This window comes from Cyrtonyx montezumae, unplaced genomic scaffold (assembly GCF_038088225.1).
Source record: "Cyrtonyx montezumae isolate F1298 unplaced genomic scaffold, pur_monq_1.0 scaffold_3, whole genome shotgun sequence".
In the NCBI taxonomy this organism is placed as follows: Eukaryota; Metazoa; Chordata; class Aves; order Galliformes; family Odontophoridae; genus Cyrtonyx; species Cyrtonyx montezumae.
The window spans coordinates 12,187,487-12,209,492 of NW_027072034.1; the positions used below are offsets into that span (position 1 = coordinate 12,187,487).

At 38.7% G+C, this 22,006-nt stretch overlaps 2 protein-coding genes across 2 annotated transcripts; one reads left to right on the top strand and one right to left on the bottom strand.

Annotated features, from left to right (window-relative positions):
- Positions 1-308: 308 nt before the first annotated feature.
- MZT1 (mitotic spindle organizing protein 1) lies at positions 309-5,941 on the bottom strand. The gene is made up of 3 exons (XM_065744035.1): positions 5,853-5,941; positions 2,293-2,438; positions 309-1,378 (listed from the first exon to the last, which is right to left on the bottom strand). Exons 1-3 carry the CDS (start codon positions 5,899-5,901, stop codon positions 1,355-1,357), a joined length of 219 nt encoding a protein of 72 aa, XP_065600107.1. The 5' UTR covers positions 5,902-5,941; the 3' UTR covers positions 309-1,354.
- A 681-nt stretch (positions 5,942-6,622) lies between these two features.
- BORA (BORA aurora kinase A activator) lies at positions 6,623-21,447 on the top strand. The gene is made up of 12 exons (XM_065744040.1): positions 6,623-6,829; positions 7,524-7,630; positions 10,477-10,522; positions 11,524-11,605; positions 12,331-12,393; positions 13,221-13,277; positions 14,247-14,464; positions 15,656-15,809; positions 17,022-17,620; positions 17,847-17,978; positions 19,374-19,551; positions 21,358-21,447. The coding sequence occupies exons 1-12, from the start codon at positions 6,674-6,676 to the stop codon at positions 21,441-21,443; spliced, it is 1,878 nt and encodes a 625-aa protein (XP_065600112.1). The 5' UTR covers positions 6,623-6,673; the 3' UTR covers positions 21,444-21,447.
- Positions 21,448-22,006: the final 559 nt, after the last annotated feature.

Below are 22,006 nucleotides of genomic sequence, written 5' to 3' on the forward strand. Positions count from 1 at the left end.
TCAGAAACAAATGAAGGTGACCCATCAGCACTGCAAGAACACAGTATTCAAATGCTTTAGCACAGAAATTGGAATACAGAATTACGAAGGATTTTAAACATGTGTATGAGTGAGGTAAACAATACTACTTACAAGCTTTGTTATCTGGAAATTTTTACAACATCTTTCTGGAGCCAGAAGAATTGGAAATAATGGTAAAGAGATTAAGCCTGTTTGATCACTTTTTGTAAAGCTGTGACCCACCTAGAATATGTGATGTAAACTCAGAAGAACTTTTGTGTCTGCACAAACAAGGATTCAAGGTTCATTTCTATGAAATATTCATTTCTCTATTAACACCACTATACACCTCAAAATCATTCTAACAAATAACTGGAAAAGCTGAAACAGCAGCAAAGGACAAATACACAAGAAAGTTTTCTCTCTATGAAGAAGCATAATTCCTGGATGCAAGGACATTCACTGTATGATAATATGCTCAACAGATCATTGCATATACTAAAACGATTTGTTTTTGCATCAGTGGAGATTCATTGTACTGAATTGAGAAGATTCCTACACCAAATGACTGTTTAACACTCACAACTAAATCTACCCCTTCCTGTAGATGCTTTGACTAGGAAATAACAATATATGCTTAATATTGTCAAGTTGAGTGCTCAGAACATAAGTAAACAAATAGCAATTGATATACCATTTTATCTAGATTTCAAATTTACATACATCTCTGCATACAAAGTTCCCTTCTAATGCAAGTTAAAAACACTTCTTCCAACAGAACTAAAAGGACAAGTCATTATCTTGATAATCAAAACTGCTTTATTTCTCACTTTCAGAATGTGACCTAAGTCATTTAAGTCATCATCTGTACTCTAATTAAAATCAAGTCAATAGGGGCTTCCTTCCTATCTTCTCCACAGATAAAAGCATCCACATTATCTTCACAGCAATACAATAGGAATAAACAGAACACATTAGCACTTCTAAAGGATGCATTAACAAGATATATTTATGATAACATTCACTGTTACATACAAGCGATTTCAGCAAGCCTTCCCTCTCTGACATTGTTAAAAATCTTGGATGCTCAAGAAGAGCAATTGCACTGAATTCACTCCTGGTTCATAAAAATAACCAAGTGTTCAAGTGTGGTAAGATTACTGGTGGACCTATTTAAGAAAGCAAAACTTTGTGAAGCTCTTCTATACACTGCCTTTTTCAAGATGGCTTAACAGAAATATTCTGAGAACTTCAGTTACAATTTCATTTTGCATTTCCGAGTGGTAGCCAATCTTCAAATCCTTTATTAACTCTACAATTTTGAATTCTTCTCATGAAGAAGGCTTCTACCATGTCAGCTTGTCATATTTTCAGCAACCTAGAAAGAGAAAAGCACATTCAGTCACCAAAAACAGACATTTATGTTGTAGATCTGAAGCCAGTTATAGATAAAAAGGAAATGAAAGCAATAGAAATAAGACAATAAAAACAGAGGGGAAGAAACAGAACATCTGTCAATCATGTATATGCACAACTAAGCTTGTATATACACATTTAAACGTGTATACAAATAAAATATGCACAAGTATAGAATAACAATCACCGAATTGTAGGGGTTGGAAGGGACCTCTAGAGATCGTCTAGACCACCCCCTAGAAGAGTTAGAAATAGTCAAAAAAACCCTGAAAAAACGATGGTTAAAAATAAAAAAGCCCCAATGGGCATCACTCTAGTCAAAAATCTGTTGTAAAAATCAGAACACAGTCTTCCAAAGCAGAGATATAAACATAAGATACAGTGGAAAAGGAACTGTGTTTAGATAGACAGTAAAGCATCAATATACTTTAAAGGGCAGATGAGGATTTTTGTTTTTTAACCTATATTCGCTATCAACCAACAGAGAAGTGCTAAAATACAAAAAGCCATATACACTCAACACACACACACTGAAACCCTGCAAATTGTCTTTGGAGATACTTAAAGCACAGGCTAATGAGGTTACAGCAACATGTAGAGACTACATTAGCAGCAACAGTCTCATGAACTTGTTTACAAATGCTGCTGCATACTGTGAGGCCTGAGGTTGTATGAAGAACTGATTTAGGCTGAAGAAGAAAGAAGCAATCCAGTTGGGACATGATGCAGCTAAGGGGGCAAACAGTGGCTGAAAGCATCCAGAAGAGATCTGCAATTTTTTTATTTTAAAGGAAAACTTACAAACTGAAGTATAGTAAACTGAAAACAGATCTGATTCTTTCAAAATAATGTGTGCTTTTTAGGCAAAACCATTACCTTTAGAGCTTCTGTAGCCTTACGTAGTTCTTTAATGACAGAAGATAATGCTTCTGGATTGATACCCTGCTCACAGAGCCTCACACAAATAGACAAGGTCTCCATATCCAAGCCAGTGTTTAATATTCTTGAAATCTCAAACAGAACTGCAAAAAAAAAAAAAAAAAGCAAATTAGTCCCTACAGTGATCAGAAAAGTTATTCATCAGAAGAGAATTTCTTCAATAGAGCATGGAGGTGGCAGTTGTGAATCCTCAAGCGTATTCATGTTCTGTTTTCCCATGTGTAAGCCAGAAGTCACAGGCTTTGAATGACTTAAATATAATGCTCTTATGATGCAGAAAACTTAATAGCAAGCAAAATTCAGTTATTAAAATGCTTGCTGATTATCTGAAAGATAGGCTATAAGAATATCTGCTTTTGAACTCTATAAACACTCACCAAAAGTCCTGCTTAAATCAACTAGAAGCTCTGATAGATTTTAAGGTGTTTCATAGCCTTCTCCTATAGCTATGTCTAGCTTTCCATCTAACATTAACAGCAGGCTAAAGTAATTTCAATTGCTTGTCATCAAGAAACAATGACATGACCACATGTCAGTACCAAACTTCTTGAAGGAGATCACAGTTTTGTGTTGAAACAAATCCTCCTCTTCCCTTCCAAATCTTCCTTGGAAGGCACATTTCTCTGGCACCCTTACAGTCTTCATTATACGCACAACACCAGACCTTGCTGCTATTTCATTTGTGCTACATTAATCACCATCCTGAAGCTACGTTTCAAGCAATAAAGACTTAATTTATATTACTGCCCCAACCAAGGGGAAAGAGTAGGCCATCCTTGCCACATGAAATAAACACAGTTGCTACTGCCCACTTGTGTAGGCTATTTCCATAGCTGTCAAGTGTACTAAACACATACTGTAGCATAGCCTCAGAGTTGCACTTACCCAAGGCCAAGGCGCTAAAGGCCTACCACATCCACTCCATCCCATGGAAGTCAAAAGAAAAAGTCAGATACTAAGCAAAAAACCCTTACTTCTACATAAGTAAATCAATACTAATGAAGCTCCATATGCAGACTGGATTAAGAATACACTTAAGACAGGAAAGCAGTCAGTCAGACTAAATTCCTGGCCACGAAACACAAAGAAAACTTCCCCTCCCCTCCCCAGCACAGTATATTGTTTCCATTGGCTTGAAGGCAAACTACTCCACACAGTCAATTGCACTCCCTGCCCATCTGAAAACCCAACACTCACACAGAGCAACAGCAAACTGATGCATCTGTAATAAATGCCAATAAATGTTAACTGCTCTCAAACTGTTAATAAGGACTGCTTAGTCTTTCCAGAAATAAAGAACTGTTATTTTCTCTACTTGTTTAAAGTTCAATATAAAATTTACCATGCCTGCTACACATCTGAAGGCAGAGAAGTATAACTAACAATAAGCTCAAGCTTCCTATGACAGCAAGAATTGCTATCACTGGTCTCTGCAATCTCTAAGTGTTGAGTCATCTCTGGTAGAGATGCAACAGATTCTCCAAGAAAAATCTGAGCTCTTAATCCTGCAGAGAACAACAACTAAACATTTATATATGCCACTTTAAATCAAGTGTTTCACTTGCCTAACTTTTGTGGGCTTTTTAAAATAGTTATACCAATCCATTTTCTTCCTTTATGTGCATTCCATATGCAATAATAAAACAAGATGCACCACAGCTTCCATGTTCCATTTTAAAAGGTCTAAAAAACCCTGTCACAGTCTGGTTTTTTTTCCCCCATTCACAATGAGACTTAGTGAAGGAAAATCTAATTACATGACAGATCTATCAGTCTTCTAAACTTTCACTTACTTCACAAAAAGGAAGTGTTTATAAGCATATTCCTTAGATGGAAATTTGAAGAATTATTCTCAACAGCAAAAAGAGCCCTAAGGCAATTTATTGAATATTACAAAAGGATATTTCTAAGACTCCTTTAAACCAAATCTTTAAGCATAAGTAGATTTTTCAGTCAATGGAAATTTGTTTACTTACAAAAAATTACCTGACCTCAGTAGATTAAAATATGAAAGTATATCCTAAATACAAATATTATTACATAGGACTGAGGGTTAGCACACTTTTCACTGAAGTTCTTAAAGCCTCACTTAGCCTCTAGTTCTGCACACTCTTCCCTGCCATCCTACAGCAATGGAAAAAGGGCAATTACGAAAGTACAGTTGTAAAACTTAGTATCACTACCCTCCCCAAGCAAATTTCTTCTCAGGTGCACAGCAGCACCAGGACAGCCTTAACAGTCTGCCAGTCCTGCCTTGCCTCCAACAGCAGCTTCTTTATCAAGAACCCTTATGTAACTACAGCCATAACTACAATACAAGGAAAGGATATAAAAAAATAACGAATATTAAGCAATACCTCATGTGTTGTATATGTGTACCAAGTGCTTTCAGACCCTCATTAGAGCATTGCTAGAGGAAGCCCTCATACTTAAGGGATTTCTTGTCAACTTCCCACTCAGTCTAAAACCCACATAAGCTATTGGCATTCACTTCATGCTTACTTAAGACACAGCTGAAGCATTCCTCCTGAACCTACTAGCATTGATTTCCTATAGTTGGCACCAGGGGAGAAAGCGAACAACTGATCTTCAGCTACGCTGATCATACCTCCCACACTTCAGAGATGTAGAAATGTTTAGCTACCACTTCCAGTGTTATTTTGCCACATTCTCCAACACACAAGAGCCTCAGCTTTTTGAAACACAAACTACTCAAATTCTGTAGTTGCAACTGTTCTCAGAACTTCTCAAAAGACTGAGAGAGCTGGGGCTGTTCAGCTTGGAGAAGAAAAGGCTCTGGAGAAACCTGACAGAAGCCTTTCAGTATCTAGAGGACAGACCGTTTAGCAAGGTCTGTTGTGATAATACAAGCAGAAATTGTTTCAAACTGAAAAAGGAGAGATTTAGACTAGATTTTAAAGTTGATCCGGGGTGGGGGATGTCCCATCCTTTGTGTCATTCAAGGTCAGGCTGGATGGGGCTCCAAGCATCCCGATGTAGTTGTATCTCTGTTCATTGTAGGGACGTTGAAATGAATGACCTTTAAGGGTCCCTTCCAACTCAAACGACTCTATGATACTTCTCCGTTTCCTTTTCTAAGAAAGAGTAACACAGACTAAACCAAGGTCTTAGCAATTGGTGCACTAACAGGTCAACAGAGCCACAACGCTGCTGTCTGCATTGCCCTGAGATGCCGTGCAGGCAGTGACAGCCCGCAGGCACACAGAATGAGGTTAAAGTCAGCTCAGGCACCGCTGTTACAGCCCATGGGTTTACTCTCTGCACCAACTTCCCAGCCTGGGCCACCAATTCCAAACAACCTCAGAATACCAAGCGCACGTACCTACAGCCAAAAACCACTACCCTCATTAAATCCCCAACAACAAGCTAAACCAAACCGAGAAGTCGCACGAGCGCGGCAGAAAGGGAAAAGGCCGCATCCCCAACCCCACCCGCCCCGAACAGCAAAGAGAAAAGGCAGAGCCCCGAGCGCGCACCATCCATCGTCTCCCGCACGGCGTTGATACTAGCGGCATTGCTCGCCATGGCGACCGCACACCCGGAAGCGGAAGCCGTACTCCATATTCGCATCACGTGACAACCGAAACGGAACCCGCCCACCCAGCAACAGGAAGATAGGGGGCGGGCTTGCGTTCGAATTTGTGCAGCGGCTCTCCGCACGATTGGCCCGTTCGTCAGCTGAGGGGAGCCTGCGATTAGTCCGGCTGCCGTTGCGGCGCGAGTTGATTGGACAAAGTCCGGGAGGGGGCGGGAGTAGTTAAAGAGCCGGCTGGCGCGCCCGAGGCGGGCAGTTTTGATTGCAGCCGGGCAGCGACCGTGTGGTGTCGGGGTGGGTAACGCACAACTGCGAGCGGGCTGGCTGGGCCTGAGGAGTGGGGGAGCAGCCCCGGTACGGCCGCGGTCCTCTCCTCCCCGCTGTAGCCTTTCGTCTCTTCGCTGTGGTGCACCCTCCGCTTGCAGGTGGCAGCTCCTGGCCCCTGGGGCCCGGCACTGCTGCGTTGGGTGCGCGAGCTGCTCGCTGTACTGCCTTTGGTTCCTTTCTGCTGCTTTCTGTAATCGCGCTTTCAGCTTTGGCTTTATTTATTTGTTTATTTATTTTGCTGCTGGCCTCGTTCATCGGCTTTCGTTCGGCGAAGCCGAAGTCTGCTTTGTGGGGATGAGGTTTTTTTTGGCTCAGCGGAATGATTGGTCATCTCCTGAAATCTTTAGGATGACCAGTGATGGATTCACGCTGGAACGATAATTTCTTCCCCTCGTATTTCTCTCTCTTTCTCCTTCCCAGGCACAGCTCACTGGTATGGGCGATACAGAAGAAGCCCAAATGCAGATCAGCCCCGAAACTCCCGGGCGAGTCACAGTCCTGAATCCTTTTGAAAGTCCAAATGATTACTACACCCTTCAGGAGCTGATTGTGTCCAGCCCTTCCATCTTCAAATCAACAAAATCTTCATCTGTAAGATCTGACCTTCCGTTGTATGTAGTGCTAATGCTTAGAAACACGTAACACTGTGTATTTGATTTAGTGCACCTTAAACTATGTACAAACCCAAAGAACTTGGGGTGTTTTGTGGTTCTTTTGATTACTGCAGTGTGCTTTTTTTAATGCTGACGCTGTAATTTGATCTTCCTGCCGTCTTGATAATGAAACTAAGAAGCCAGTGTTTTGGTAGGTTGTCTTTTTGAATAATATTGCTCAGTTTTTTAGTTCTAAAGTGTTAAATAAATGAATGAGACTGCTTTATTCCTGAACTGGATTTTGTGAACTCTGCCTGATGATCGCCCCAAGTGAGACTGTGGGCTGCTATCCTAAGTCTCCTTGGTAATGTGAAGTAAGAGGAAGGTTGCTATATTATTTGAATATCCTGGCTTGGATGATGATTGTTTTCAGGTAGCCACAGTTTTTGTTTTCGCCATGGAGAAGCAACTAAACTTTATCCCATGTTTCAGGTCTTTAGTAGACCTGTCCTCAGAAATGGAGGGAGAATAAACTGACCCCTTAGCCAGTAGTTGTTAGCAGTGATCTTTCACTTAATACTATCTCATTAATAATTTTTCTTCCATCATCAAGGTAAAGAAGCCTGATTTAATTGCCTTTAAAAAATATTTTTAGACCTGCAAGTATTAATATGCCCATTTCTTTTTTTTAGACACCAGGAAAATTTAGATGGTCTATCGATCAGCTTGCTCTAATAAATCCTGTGGAAATTGACTCAGAAGATATCCGACGCCAAGCAATGTATTTGAGTCATGCTAGGTAACGTCATCTGGTTTTGTGCAGTTAACTTATCTGGAATAGCAGAGCACTGTTCATTTACTTCAGTGATGTTTCCCACATCTTTAAAGACCTTTCATTCAAATTTGTCAATACACATTTTCTTGTTCTTGACATGGTTATAATATTTAGATGAGGCCACTTCCAGGTTGCTGTTTTTTGGTTTTAAGAACTGCTGATCCTCTCTGATTGCAGTTTGGATGACAGCCAGGTACAGCAGTCACAGAAGCAAGAAAAATACCTTGCCAATAACTGTTGTCTGGCTATTTCTCCTGCTTCTTGTCACAACACAATTTATATTCTTGGAGTATACAGTATTGGGACCTATGAAGCATAGATGCCTCTGGGATGCCTGCAGAAGGATAGAGCTGGCAGGGGTACGGGTTGGAATTAACGTGAAGGAGGAAAGACCAATAATCTTGCTCTCTTTGAGGACGAAGCTACTAGTTGATTGAAGTAATTTGGGGATGTTTATCTCAGCTTTCCTTTCTTTGAGTCTTTGTATGTGGACAGCAAATTACTGAAGTAAAACAGGCTTGTAGAGATCGTGAATCTTGATGGATGGCATTTGACGCTAATGTGGCTTAGGTGACAGTTCAAGTGATTAATGCCATGACCAATAGACAAAAACATGTGTTGTCTCAATGGGTCTTTTCAGTCTGTCACAGAGTCACAGAACTGTAGGGATTGGAAGGGGCCTCTAGAGATCATCGAGTTCAACCTCCCTTCCAAAGCAGCTCCCTAGACCACAACCTCCTTGCAGGGAGTTGTAGAGATTTGAGTCTCATTGCTTCATACTCACTATGATGGTTTTCAGTCTGTCTAGATTTGCTGTGCCCATGCCTGCCTATTGCAGTGTCGTGCAGACAGAGGAGGTTATTTCTGTGTATGTGTTTGAATGCATAGAGGTTTAAGTGCATAAAACTGTATGGCGACTCATTTTCTTGTGCATTGCATAAGTACTGCTTTATGGTAACTAGAAAGTGTCATAATTGCACCTCTTAGCATTAAACCTGCCAGATGAAAGAAGTGACTTTGAAACCTGTGCATCATGTTGCACAGTCTGTATACTTGATTTCAGTAATGCTTGGGGGCAGCTATAAATAATCACAAGCATAAGGAATTTGTTTAATGTTTTCAACTGTTAATTCTCCATTATGTAATGGAAGCATTGGGTAGCAGCAGTGTGAGAGCTTCACAGTGCTTTGTGAAGTCTGAATGTGCATTGTGTGTACGCTTTAGATTGGTGCAGTATTACCATTTTCATGAACTGGCCATCTATACTGTGTGCTTACTGCACTGTTTATAGAGTGATTGGAAGCACCTTTTTCTATCAAAGAAAAGTAGAATGTAGGTCAGTAACTGACATAGCTGTATTTTATTAATGTGACACAGTAGTCCTGTACAGGAACTTCCCTTTTTTTAATTTCTCTTCTTAAAAATCAAATGTTTCTGAACTGGATGGTAAGTTATTATATTTTAAATATTACTTTAAAAGGAAAAATCTCTACTGCCTTCTTTGCTGCGAGTAATAGCTGCAAGTGCTCTGTTGCTCGAAGTTGTGTGCAAGACTGGCTCAATATTACTCCTGCTGAATGCATAATGGCATTGTCATTTTATTTTTTCTGGAGTTATGCACTAAAGAAAATCCATCCCGTCTGCTGCACTAGCCAGCACTTCTAGAGGGAGATGTTTTTTCTGGTTTCACTGTTTCTCCTTTGTAAATCTAGCTTGTAGAGATGCTTATTCATCATGATCCACTATGCATACAGTGACTGTATGCTTATTCTTTTAGTACCATACTAGAATCTGGGGCAAGTGTCTTCATTGAAATGTCAGTCATAGTACCTTCATCATCGTCTCGACAAACACTAAAGATGGCACTTCAAAGTATTGCAGATCTGCTTAAGCCTCATGTCCATCAAAGCAGGCTATGAGAAATTCTTTGTATAGGTACACCAATGTGTTTGTGTGGCAAATAATGTCTGTTATCTGACTGATTTCTAAAATGATGTACTCAGGGATACTAATTATGCATGAAGGTATTATGTGATTAATCTTCCTAAGATTATGAATGTTCACTGTAATCTTTTTGAGGCTTATTAAAAAGAAAAACCTGGAAGTTGGTTTTGAATGTGACTATTAAAGAAAGTAGAAATGTAGAACATGATGCATCATTTGGAGATGGTTGATGTAAATATGTGGGTTATTTTTTTTTAATAAAAACTATTTTGTAATTAGGACTTATTTACTTATATATAATTGTTATTTTTTGCAAAAGGTATTCAAGGGAATCTGTTAATTGATTTAAACTAAAATGTAATGTCTTATTCCTGAGCTGAAGAAAATATGGCAGTGCAGCTATTTGAAAGGGGAAGCTCTGCTGGGAAAGTGGACTGTCTCAAGAATTTTAAAATGCAAACACCTTACAAATCCTGATTTTATAAGCCTAATTTCATGGTAATTTTGACAGTAAAATGGATTCATCTGAGAAGTTCAACATAATTGGATTATTTTGGAAAATCAATTATGATTGAATTGTTTAGATAAAAAGCTTGCTTAGTGCAAGGAGTAAATAGGGCAGTGAATCTGTAATTAGGAATTGTACACTTTTTTTTCAAATTCACTGAAGTAACTGAAAAGTGCTTGTCTATTTCTTAGTTTATGGTATGAGTTTATTGCTTGTAACAGTAAAACATTTTAAGATTAAATTTTATTTATCACGTTTTTCCCATGTGTCTGCAAAAGACAACAAATAAGGTTGAACTTCACTTTTTTTTCCAATTGTGATTTTTCTTAATTGATTTTTTTTTTTGGTTGTTCCTTAGAATTGATGCGGAAACAGAAGAGAGGAGGCAAAAAGCCATTGAGGAGGTAATAACACTTTCTGTACTTAAAAAGTGTTGGTTTGTTTTAGCTATATACCTTTATAAAAAAAAAAAAGAGTCACACTCATTATTGCTCACTGATACCTCCCAGGTCGGTGACTCCACCACCTCTGTGGGCAGCCTATTCCAGTGCCTGAACACTCTTTGGAGAAGCAGTATTTCCTAACCTACTCTATTGCTTTAAATCTGCATTTTAATTGGATTCATTGTAAGGTATAAGAGCCTGGAACCACATCTCTGATGGATAACATGAATACCTAGAGCAACTAGCTGCATCTTTCAAGCTGAGTTTTCTTGTTCTGAGTCTAGCTTCTATTGTGAGAACAGAGCTTGCCATGTGTTTCTTGAAGCTGTGTAGTAGTGCTCATACCCTTAACATCTGAGCATTCCACAGTGTAGCTGTGATGGTATGGTTTCTAGTTTGAAAAACAAACCCTAAGGGCCAGTACTCATACATATTTTACTGCTTGTTGCTTTATCTGAGCCCATTTAAAATATTGCCAAAAAGCCTTGGTCATCCACTTTTTCCGTTAATGCAGTGTCTTCAGTACTTCTACAAAAGTGTTTAGTTACTAAAGTACAACAGTTTTTCAAACTGAAATTTGAGAAGAATTTTGCTGAACTACTCTGCAAGTGTGGTAGTGTGCACTAAGTACTATAGAGATCATGTTTTTGGATGAGTAATTAGTATTAAATGAAACTTCTGTACAGTTTTCAGTCTGCAGGCTTGAAAGATCTGAGGTGTTGCACACCTTGTGAGGGTCTTCTTCAAGTTGTTCTTTAACCTTTATGGACCTGAAATAATGACATTATTTTAGATATAACAGAAAACTTCCTTACAGGTTTCTGGGAAGGCAGAGTTAAAATTCATAAATACAGGCTTGTGATAGTAAAAGATATACCTTATTTTTGTTCTTATTCAGGACACTAAATGTGAAGTGGGAGTTTGTAACTCTTAAAAACGTTAGTATGTTTTTTCTAATCTAGTTTTTCACAAAGAGCCTCATAGTTCCATCTCCTTGGATTGAACACGAAGGCAAGCAAGTTTCTCAGTTTAATTCAACAAAATGTAAGTAGCTTTTGACTGTCCACTCAAAGTTATCCAGCATTTGGAAAAATTATTCAGTACTCTGTTGGTTTTTTTTTTTGTTTTTTCCCAACCTCAGTTTAAATTTGAAGAAGCAATGCTAACAGGTGGCAGAACTGATGGACTTCTAGCAGTGTTTTCCAACTTTTTCTTAGTTTCAGTATTATTTATTAATCCAGAATCTTCCTTTATTTTCCTATTTGATTTTTTTATTCTATTCTTAATTCTTTTTCTCCTCTCCTAACCTTTCTTTAACCAGCTTCATACAGACACAACATTGCTGAGACAATATTGATAACAGCCAGCTCTTCTATCTCATTTTCTTTTTCAATATCTGCATCTCTCCTGTTCTGACTGCTTTCCCATCAGCATAAATATATGGGAACAGAGTTTTGTTTCTTTCTAGCTTTATGTGAGATATTAATTCATGTTGTCCTCATAGTGCTCTGCTGTCTCACTGTCAGTGTATGCAGTGTTGTAGCTTTTGCTGAACTTATTCAACGTATGCAGTTATCAGGTTTCAGCATTAATGGCCTATGATTAGCTATAATTCCAACTTTTCTTTAGTGTTCCTATCTAATCTTTCCCAAGCCTTCATACAACTACACAAACTACAAAACTACTTCTGTATCAAATACTCTAACGTAATGCTCCTACGTGTCAAAACTATGTGCAATTTATGCTCAAGTTTCTTATCTGTTTTACAGCCATAGATCTAAATAACATTTCTCCAATTGGAAGACAGCTAACTTTGCCTGGGAAAAGCAATGGTGAGTAAAAAGCATTGTCTGAAATCGCAGCTTTTCTTTGAAGTGTAATAACTGCTTTTTATGATTACTTAATTTGAAAAGGGAGTTAATTTTTTTGTTAATATTCATGCAGAAATAACTATTCTTGAACTAACTTTTATCTGTTTCCCATAGTAGTTTAATTCTGTTGTATTGGTATATATTTTTCCAGAAAAAAATATATATATATATAATATAATATATTTTCATGGTTGGACTAGATGATCTTATAGGTCCTTTCCAACCTTATGAACTTATGAACTTATAAGAAGTTAAAAAAAAATCCTTTGTAGAATGCATTTTTTTTTCCCCCAAGTCCACATTTATATACTATATTCTGAATTAAAACCAATGAATTTAAGCTCTGGGTTTATAGGGAAATTACAGTTTTGAGAAGCCTTTAGTGCACTGGATTGTTCTGAGTAACAGAATCTTGGTTATTCTTTCTGCCAAATAAATAGTACAAAAGATGTCTTAAGATTTCTGCTATTTCATTTTAGCTGAGTAGTTTTCTTCTCCAGGGTATTTTGATCTTTCTCCCAATCCTGTCTTTCATCAGAGTTCTTTTTTCAGTTAAGAATCTCTCTCTGGAGGCCTTTTTGCTGTACTCCTCTATTTTATCTCTAGGCCTGAATATATTATGTATAGCGTTGCCGAATCAGACTCCTAGCCTTAATTAACAGTTTTCCTTATTGCAACTGTAACTTCTAAATAGCTCAATCACAGTGCAGTTTAAAAGCAAATCTTTGTTTCTACAGTTTTACTGAAAGGTCACTGTAAGCTAATTCTCTTGGTTTTATTCATTGCAGCTGCTTGTCAGACAGTGCTGTCTTTGCCAGTGGATTTTAATTTAGAGAAAATACTAGGTATGTATGTGTTGTAATTTCTAAGTTTAATGATGGATGTCTAAATAGAAGACCTTTTTTTCTTGTTTTTGCTTAATGTATGAATGAGAATTTTAAGTGAATGTTAAGTGGCTTTAAAAGTAGTCAGCTATTGCATGTTGTGTGGGATGCCTGAGGAGGTTTCCGTTTTTAGAGTTTAGGCATAAAGGTGAAAGTGGAGGGATATGGAGGACAATTGTGGAAGTACAATAAAAATTATCAAATACAAGAAAGTTACTAAGCAGAAGGCTTTTTTTTCCCCTTAGTGTAGGGGGTTACTTATTTCTGCAGAGCAACTTACTTGCAGATTGCTGTCAGTGAGGCTTCTAGTCTAACCAGGACTTGGGCAAATGTATGCTGTGATTCTGTGCCTTTTAATAAATCCATGGTGGTGTCTAGCAGTTGAGTGGTGTCAAAAATGCCATGATCCCTGAGAAGACTAGTCTAAAATTAAGTCTGATTATAACTATTATACAAAGTTCTTCAGTGCTAGATCTTAATAAATGCTTCCATCAATGAGTAGGTTCTGAATTCACGACAACTCTTACAAGAAAAAAAACAGATTGGAGCAAGATATCTGAATGAATTTTTGTTGATGTGATCTACTGTAAACTATCAACTGCTTTAACTTCAGGTTGAGTCTATAACCATCAAAGCACATGAGAGACTTGAAAAAGGGTTTTGTCTTGCCTTTACAGTACAACAACCTATTCTTCCAAGTTAAATGTTAATGATGATAGTCGGAAATGGAACTGTGGTAGACAGTGGATTTGTTGTAATGGTAACAAATGATCGTTTGGAACAGGTCCCTAGATTTGTTTAATTTCTTGCTGTGTTGGTAAATTGAATTAAAAGTTTTACTTTCACAGTGTATATCTCCACAGTGGGAGGGTTTTCTTCCATTCTTATTGGAAACAATTCCAACCCTCTCCCCCCCCCTTTCATTTCTAGGTGAATATTTTAGGACTGGCGAATATGCAGATCAGTCTCAGGAAAATTTGAGCACTTCATCACTCAGAAGAAAACTGTTTTTAGAAGAAAATGGAAACATATCTGAATGTTTGTCCCCTTCTCTGCATAATCCATGCAGTAGTCAGCCACTTGGAGTGCTTTGCTCAATAGATATATCTCCAGTCCGGTGCAGAAGCCCCCTGGAAACATCTAGTTCAGTAAGTAGCCAGATGGGGGCTTGATGGGAGTTGACTTTATTGGCACAAACTCTTTACAGCAGGCTGTACCAATTCTATTTTCTGACAAACTCAAGACAGTTGTAATTCTTTAGTAAGCTACAACCACTTTATAGGAGATTAGGTATTAGGCCAATGTTTTTGGATTACATTTTCAGAACAGTTTATATGAACAAAAGTTTTGAGAGAATACAACTAATTTTTTATTATAAGAAGAAAATATGATGCTGTGCTGCTATTTTCTATAGAAGGGATTGTGTTTTAACTTCCCTTTGCTGTGAAAATTCAGTAGGATTTGATATATAAAAAGTCACTGAACTGTTTGTTCATGAAATATGTTTACATGAAGAAAAAACCTATTTAAATCAATGAAGTCTGTCTAAAATATTAGCTGATACGAACAGGAGTATAATTATATCCCTTATACCTCATAAACATTTGTTGTGGAAGAAATTACTTGTCAGATAAGTAGGTCTCTGAATGCAGTGATAGATATGCTCCATTGACCAGTGAATTCAGATAAATAGATAAATATTAGAGCACAAAACAATGTCTGTTTCTTAAATTGAGTGAGGTGAATCCTACTCTGAGGTAACCACAGCACAGCTAAGCTGTTCAGGTGGTGTGGCTTTGTCTATTTGGAGGCTGAAGTGCATGGGAGGAAAAAAAGAATTGTAACAAGAGTGTGGCTCAAAAGAAGTCTGTATTCTGGTGAACTGGTAATGTATTCCTACAGCACAGTTATGCTGTTAGGTGGTTCTTTTTTTGCACCACACTCTTAAGCAAGGTGTCTCTTTTTCATCCTGAGGAAAATTTTGTCTCCTTGTGAGTTAAGTAATTCAAATTGATTCCATTACGTATAAATAGTGGTCAGCTTTCATTTGTCATGGTACAAGTGAGATGCAATTGAATACACAAAGAACTGAGTACTGTTTGGGCTTCTGATTAGTAATATCCACTGTATTTATAACCATCTTAGTTGATGTGATGTGACAATTTGTCATAAAGTGAAAAGTTGCAACGAGAATATCTTAGTTGAGCTAATGATTTTTATAGAGATCGTCTCATAAAATTGGATTTCCTCAGTATTGCCATATTAAGCTTTTAAATGAGAACTTGTTATCACATTAGTCTAAGTTTACATTATGAAGATATACTTTTTTGCTATTGAAGGGTCAGTTTTCATCCAGCCCTATTCAGGGAGGAGCGAGGACTTACAGTCTGGGAAGTATAACCAGTCCCTCATTTCCAGAAGGGTCTCCTGCACGTAATGGTTCTCCTACTTTTTCACCGATTGCTTTTCACATAAGACATACACCACTGTCAGGTATGGTTTTCTTGTATAGGTATTGTTCTTTCTTGGTTTATGATTTGATTATTAAAGCAGCTCTGCTCTTACTGGAACTTGTTTCTGTTCGGGGTCAGAAAGGCACACAGCTTGACACACCAGCAGTCTCCTTCTGTATGACACGTTTACAGTGAAGTATCTTAATTGTGTGAAACAATTGAATTTTGCAAGCAGATAAATTTCCCCCCAAAAAAATGATTTATAAAAAGGAATAGAGACCTAATGAACAAAATGTAAGGGATTAATTTAGTGTAAAGGGGGAGTTTAAACCTGAACTAAGTCACAGTTCAGATTTGGAACAACCTGAAGCATTTTAGTTGGATGAAGAATGTTTAGTTTCAGTTTTCAAGTCATGTGACAGTCAAGATTATTTAAAAATGATTTTTTAGTGAAGAAACAACAGCTTTTGTTGTTGTTGCTCTAGAAAATCATAGAATCATAGAATGGCTTTGGTTGGAAGGAACCTCAAGGATCATAGAGTTTCAGCCCCCCTGGAATAAAGCTACCTCAAGTAGTTCTCCCTTTCTGCACACGTGGAATTACCCTGACACAAGTGCAAAACCTTGCAATTTGCTTTGTTGAACCTCACTAGGTTCACACGGACCCAACTTTTGAGTTTACCAAGGTCCCTCTGGATGACACTCCTTCCTTCTGCCTTATTGTCTGCTGCACTCATCTTTCATCCATGGCTTGGAAAGACTTAAGCCATGTATATGTGTGATTTTGCTCTGATCCTTGTAATATTTCAGTATGGTTATATGTAGGGACTGCATTGGTGTTTTCCCATTTGTTTGATTATCTTTTTTTCTTAACAATTTTATTGCTATTCAGGTTTACTTTACATGCTTACAGAAATGTCAGTTCATATTCATTAACTCTGAAAAAAGCCACAGAAGCAGCCTGTGCCCGCAGTACCGTCAGCAGAACCGGAATGTTTGGAAATGCAGGGTGTCAGCTGATGGCATTGTTTCCCTTGCAAAATATATAATAGGGAAAAATATGGTGATAAAACTTGGATTAAAAAGTTGCCTTTACCATGATTATTGTTTTTGAAGGTGCTGGAGCAAGGAGGCAGTGCTGTGTGAAATACTGTGTAGCTGACTGTAATTATTCTAAGGAGTGTAAGGCTTTGAGGACCATGACTTAGAAGTACATCTGATGGAATAACATTGTTTGTTTTTCTGTTAACAGACCAAAGAAAAGTTACGTTTTGTTTTCCAGATATTCCTTCTGTCTCAAAGAGAATGACACCTGCAAGTATGAGAAGTCCCTACATAGATGGTTGTTCTCCAATTAAAAATTGCTCTCCTATGAGGCTTGGAGGATGTAGAGGGACTGCCCAGTATCAAACTTCTGTCATTAGAATACCATTTGCTGTTGAAAATCACGAGGAGGATGAGGACAAGGAAAATGCTTCTCCAGCAGAAGTGCAGTTCCCAGAAAAGGATAATGGAATTAACTTCTGTCAACAAGATGGTGATACCTTTGCACCTGCTACACACCTCGTCGTAGCAACGGTGTCTATTACACCAGATCATTCGGAAGCTCGTCATCAAAGGTTGTCATCCTATCAGGATATAGAAGGCTTGAAGGAAAATAATACTGTAGATATGGCCGATGCAGCTGAAGTGTCAGAGGAGAACACTTGGATTAAAGAAACAATTGGCAGTAGCAGTGCACCAATGACCAGCTTTATGACAGGGATTACTTTCAGTATTGAAAATTCTCGCATGTGCATGTCGCCGCTTGCAGAAAGCAGTGCAATTCCTTGCGACAACAGTAGTATTCAGGTAAAAAATAACACCGAGCTCAGCATGATGTTCAGAACACCTTCCATTTGTTGTATTTTTTTTCACTCTGAATGAATGTAGCAAGGATTCAGTTGTGTTAATCAGATGCAAATTACATCAGTTGTAAAATCTGTGGGGCTTCTTGGCGGTGAATTGGTGTAAAATCTGAGGGGTTTATTGGTGGTAAATTGGAGTACCATTTTAAAACTCTGCTTCTTGATTTCAGGTGGACAGTGGCTATACTACCCAGACGTGTGGAAGCAGCATAATGGATACTGCAGGGGCTGAAAACAGTTGCAGAGAAAATGATGTGAACATTAGCATGCTTCAGACTACATCTCAGCTTCCTAAAACAAAGGTAGGAGTTCACTTATCATACAGAAGTGATAGCTCTTGCATGTAATGCATCCATTCCTTACTTTGTTGTTTCAAGGATCCTGAGAAAAAAGAGTCAGGGAATTGAGGGTAAAAAACAGCCAAACAAAACAAAAACACTCAACAGTAAAAGTCCCAGCATGTTAATATTGCATCTTGTAATCAATGGGAAGTTCTTCTTCCAGAGACTGGGAAGCAAAGCTGGTTTCTTTGTGGGAAAGAGCAAAGGTCATCTCCTCAAATTTAGCAACTATGGTCTTATTAATTTAGTTTATGGTTTACTGCTCAGCGTGATTTATGGTCTTTGTTGGAAGGGGAGATGGTAGTGACCAGTAACTATAAAAATACTCAAGCTTACTGTATGGGAACTGTTGAATCACGGCACTGAGTCAGCCACAGGAGCACAGGTGAAGGCAATGCACTGTGTGACCGGAAGGGGTGGAGTCTGGCTCCACCTCTCCCAGACTCCATTTAAGGGCTGACCACCACTGGAAAAGGATCTCTTGTTGGAGATCCCTCCTTTGGAGTTTCCTATCGTGAGCCTAGGACACGGGTGAGCATTTCCCTTTATTTTGATTGTCTCTTTCCATCATGGTAATCTTTCTTACTATGCCATCTGAAAAATATCTCGGCTACAATGCTGTTTGGCATTATTCCTGCTGTTAACCATACACCTACTTAGCCTGTATCTGATGTGTTAACAGCTGCTTATTCACCATGGTAGCAAGTGGACTGATGCAGCCTCAGAGATCAATTACATCAAATTCTAGACTGATCAGTTAAGACTTGGATAACTGTGCCCATACAGGAAGAACAGAAGGATTTTTTTTTTAATCCAACTTCTAAAAATCCCTGCTAACTCTGAGGCCTTATCTCAGTCATTGTGTTGGGTATAAACTGCGTGTGGAAAATATCCTTCAAAATCAATTGTCTTTTATCAACCCTGTTGTACAGAGTCAGTGGTGTCATGCAACAAGCTTCTCCCGTGGCTGGTTGTTCCATTTATTGATCCTGATTAAACCCGACTTTGTACTCTGGATTAGAATTTGTGTGATGGCATTAAGTACTTGATTCAAATCTCACCACAGAGAACCCGCAGAGGATGGAAAGAAACAAAGCATATGGCAGTCAGGGAATGAAATAATTCAGTCTGGTTCATTCACAGCCTGTGGTCTAATTTAGTTATTGCTGATGGGATATCTCAATGGTTTGTCCAGAGAGAACAGACTTCCCTTCTCCTTCCCAGAATGTGAAAGGTGGGAGGCTAAGGTACTAATTGTAACTTGAAATTTTCAGATATGAAGTTTGGATCTTGATTCTTTGGGGGATTTTTTTGAGAAAACAGTTTTAAAATAAGCATTTTCTGTTTAAACCTTAGGAGTGTTCTGTTTTAAACCATAAGGACAACCAATTCTTGGGAGCAAAATCACCAGAGAAGCAATCCTGTTTCCATAAAGTGCAAACACATCATGCACTATTTTGTCAAAATGCAAATTGCAAAATTTCTACCTGGAAACGTAAAAATGAAAATCAAATTCAGGGACTTCACAGAAGTGGTATGTAGTTCTGATGGAGAACCTCAGTTGTGTTATCCAATAAATGTTTATACACGTATAATCCAAGCAACAGAGATTATATAAACTATTTTCTTTTGCCTGATGCAAACATAATAAGTAGGTTAATATTTGGGGAATTTTTGATAAATGTGATTTTTTTTTTAAGGACTTCTTAACCAAATAACCAAACTTACTGGTGTCATTAAGTGATCCTTTTGAATATTAAGAAAGTTAAACTCTGTACGAAGAAATCATAGAGTGTTTTTTCCTATGTTACCTCTCTGCAGAGGCTTATTTTCAAAGTCTGGGTATAACTTCAGCTTCAAGAGGAAGCTGCAAAAGGTGCAAAAACTCATCTGCAGATGGGAGAGAAACTTTTCTTTGGCAGAGGGAGTAAGCAGTATTAGACTTGATTTGAATTGCTTTTTTCCTTAGCAGGTTTACTGTGTGACTACAGGAATGTTGGTGGGGGAAAAAAAAAAAGGTTGTCCAGAGGGGCTTTGAATGCCCCATCCCTGGAGGCATTCAAGGCAAGGCTGGATGTGGCTCTGGGCAGCCTGCTCTAGTGGTTGGTGACCCTGCCCACGGTAGGGAGGTTGAAACTAGATGATCATTGGCCAGGAAGGCCATTGGGATCCTGGGGTGCATCAAAAAGAGCATGGCCAGCAGGTCAAGCGAAGTGATCCTCCCCTTCTACTCTGCCCTGGTGAGGCCTTATCTGGAGTACTGTGTCCAGTTCTGGGATCCCCAGTACAAAAAAGACAGGGATCTCCTGGAAAGAGTCCAGCACAGGGCCACAGAGACGATAGAGGGTGTGGAACTCCTCCCTTCTGAGGGAAGGCTGAGAGACCTAGGTCTGTTCAGTCTTGAAAAGAGAAGACTTGGGATTTGATCATGTCTATAAATATCTAAGGAGTGGGAGGCAAAGGGATGAGGCTGGACTGTTCTCTGCAGTGTGTGGTGATAGGATGAGGGGAAAATGGCCACAAACTGAAGCACAGGAAGTTCCACACAAATGTGTGTGGGAACTTCTTCCCAGTGCAGTGACGGAGCAGTGGCACAGCTGCACAGAGAGGTGGTGGAGTCTCCTTCTCTGGAGACATTCAAGACCCGCCTGGACGCCTACCTGTGCAACCTGGGCTAGGGAGCTGCTTTGGCAGGGGGTTGGACTCCATGATCTCTAGAGGTCTCTTCCAATCCCTACAATTCTGTAATTTCTTTTAATCAAACAGCTTACTCTTCTAATTATCTATCAGTTACCTGTATCAAATGCTTAACTAAGGCGTACTGCTGGTTACTTAACAACTAAATGATTGTGTTGTTATTTTAGTATTTGCAATACTACTGATGTTCAAGATGCTCACCAGACTCGACTAATGTCTAGTAAGAACACTTGTGTCCAAACTGATGGTGCAGGAATGGCCAAAGTATTTCAATAAATATTTTGAAATGCAGCTTCTGCATTCCAAGTTGCTGCAAGAATTATTAGTTTAAAAAAGATCTCACAATACTTATAAGGGGAAAAAAAAGTCACTACTGAACGTAAGTAATGGGCTGAGGAAGCCCAGAACTCCTTCTGCTTTATCAAATGTGACTGTATTTATTTAAAAGGTTATATACAAGTAGGTATAGTTTTTCAGCATGGCATCCTTCCAGCCCTGCTGACTTAAAAGGAGAATGAAGGAGAAATACTGTAAGGGAAATACTGCAACTTCTGTTTGTAGAGCTCTAAAGTAAACCTTAGTGGATTATTCAAGGTGTTCTAGTGGTTACTCCAGCTGAAGTAGTGTTTCTTTCTTCTTGTAGCAAGGATAACCAGTCCCAAGATGCTGGATGGAAATACTGTTTCCAGTGCTGAGCCACAGCCCACAGAAAGGCCTGCATCAAAGTGACAAATGCGTGCTGCCGGCACACAAACCCTCAAATACAGTCACATCTACGTTTTAAGGGAACTGAAAACACTTCAGTAATTTCAATGTGAATATGAACGAGACTGCATATGTATTAGAATTGGGACTTTGTGCAGCCATTGTATGAGTGGGACAAGTCCTGAAAAGCTTTCAATGATGAGGAATTTCTGAAAGAAATACTTAAAAATGAAACTTCTATCCGTAAAACAGTATTTTGTTTTTAGTTCTCACATTTGAAAATCAATATATCTAATTAAAAAAAAAAGTAAAGCATTCAGGTTTCTAAGCAGTGAATGTGACACACATTGTTATGCAAGTCATAACTTCTGTACCGTGTGCCTAACAGTAACTGAACCTCATGGCCTGAGCAAACCGCTCAATAAACATGAAACAGTGAACAGTGCCCTGCGAAATGGTGAACTGCACTGTACCGGTAACTCCTGGAGGGTTTTTTTAATGAAGAATTAACTTAGACACCTGGGTAATCAGTATGTTGAATAGGGTATTTGAAATGAGCCTTAGCTGATAAGGTTTGAAGCTCAAAG

Bases quoted from the DNA above. Each gene is read 5' to 3' on its own strand.
- MZT1 (XM_065744035.1), bottom strand. From the start codon at position 5,901: ATGGCGAGCAATGCCGCTAGTATCAACGCCGTGCGGGAGACGATGGAT. The intron at 2,439-5,852 runs GTGCGCGCTCGG...TTTTTTTTGCAG, and splicing joins CGTGCGGGAGACGATGGATG to TTCTGTTTGAGATTTCAAGA. The intron at 1,379-2,292 runs GTAATGGTTTTG...TTCTCTTTCTAG, and splicing joins AGGCTACAGAAGCTCTAAAG to GTTGCTGAAAATATGACAAG.
- BORA (XM_065744040.1), top strand. From the start codon at position 6,674: ATGGGCGATACAGAAGAAGCCCAAATGCAGATCAGCCCCGAAACTCCC. The intron at 11,606-12,330 runs GTAAGTAGCTTT...TCTGTTTTACAG, and splicing joins TCAGTTTAATTCAACAAAAT to CCATAGATCTAAATAACATT. The intron at 15,810-17,021 runs GTATGGTTTTCT...TTCTGTTAACAG, and splicing joins AAGACATACACCACTGTCAG to ACCAAAGAAAAGTTACGTTT.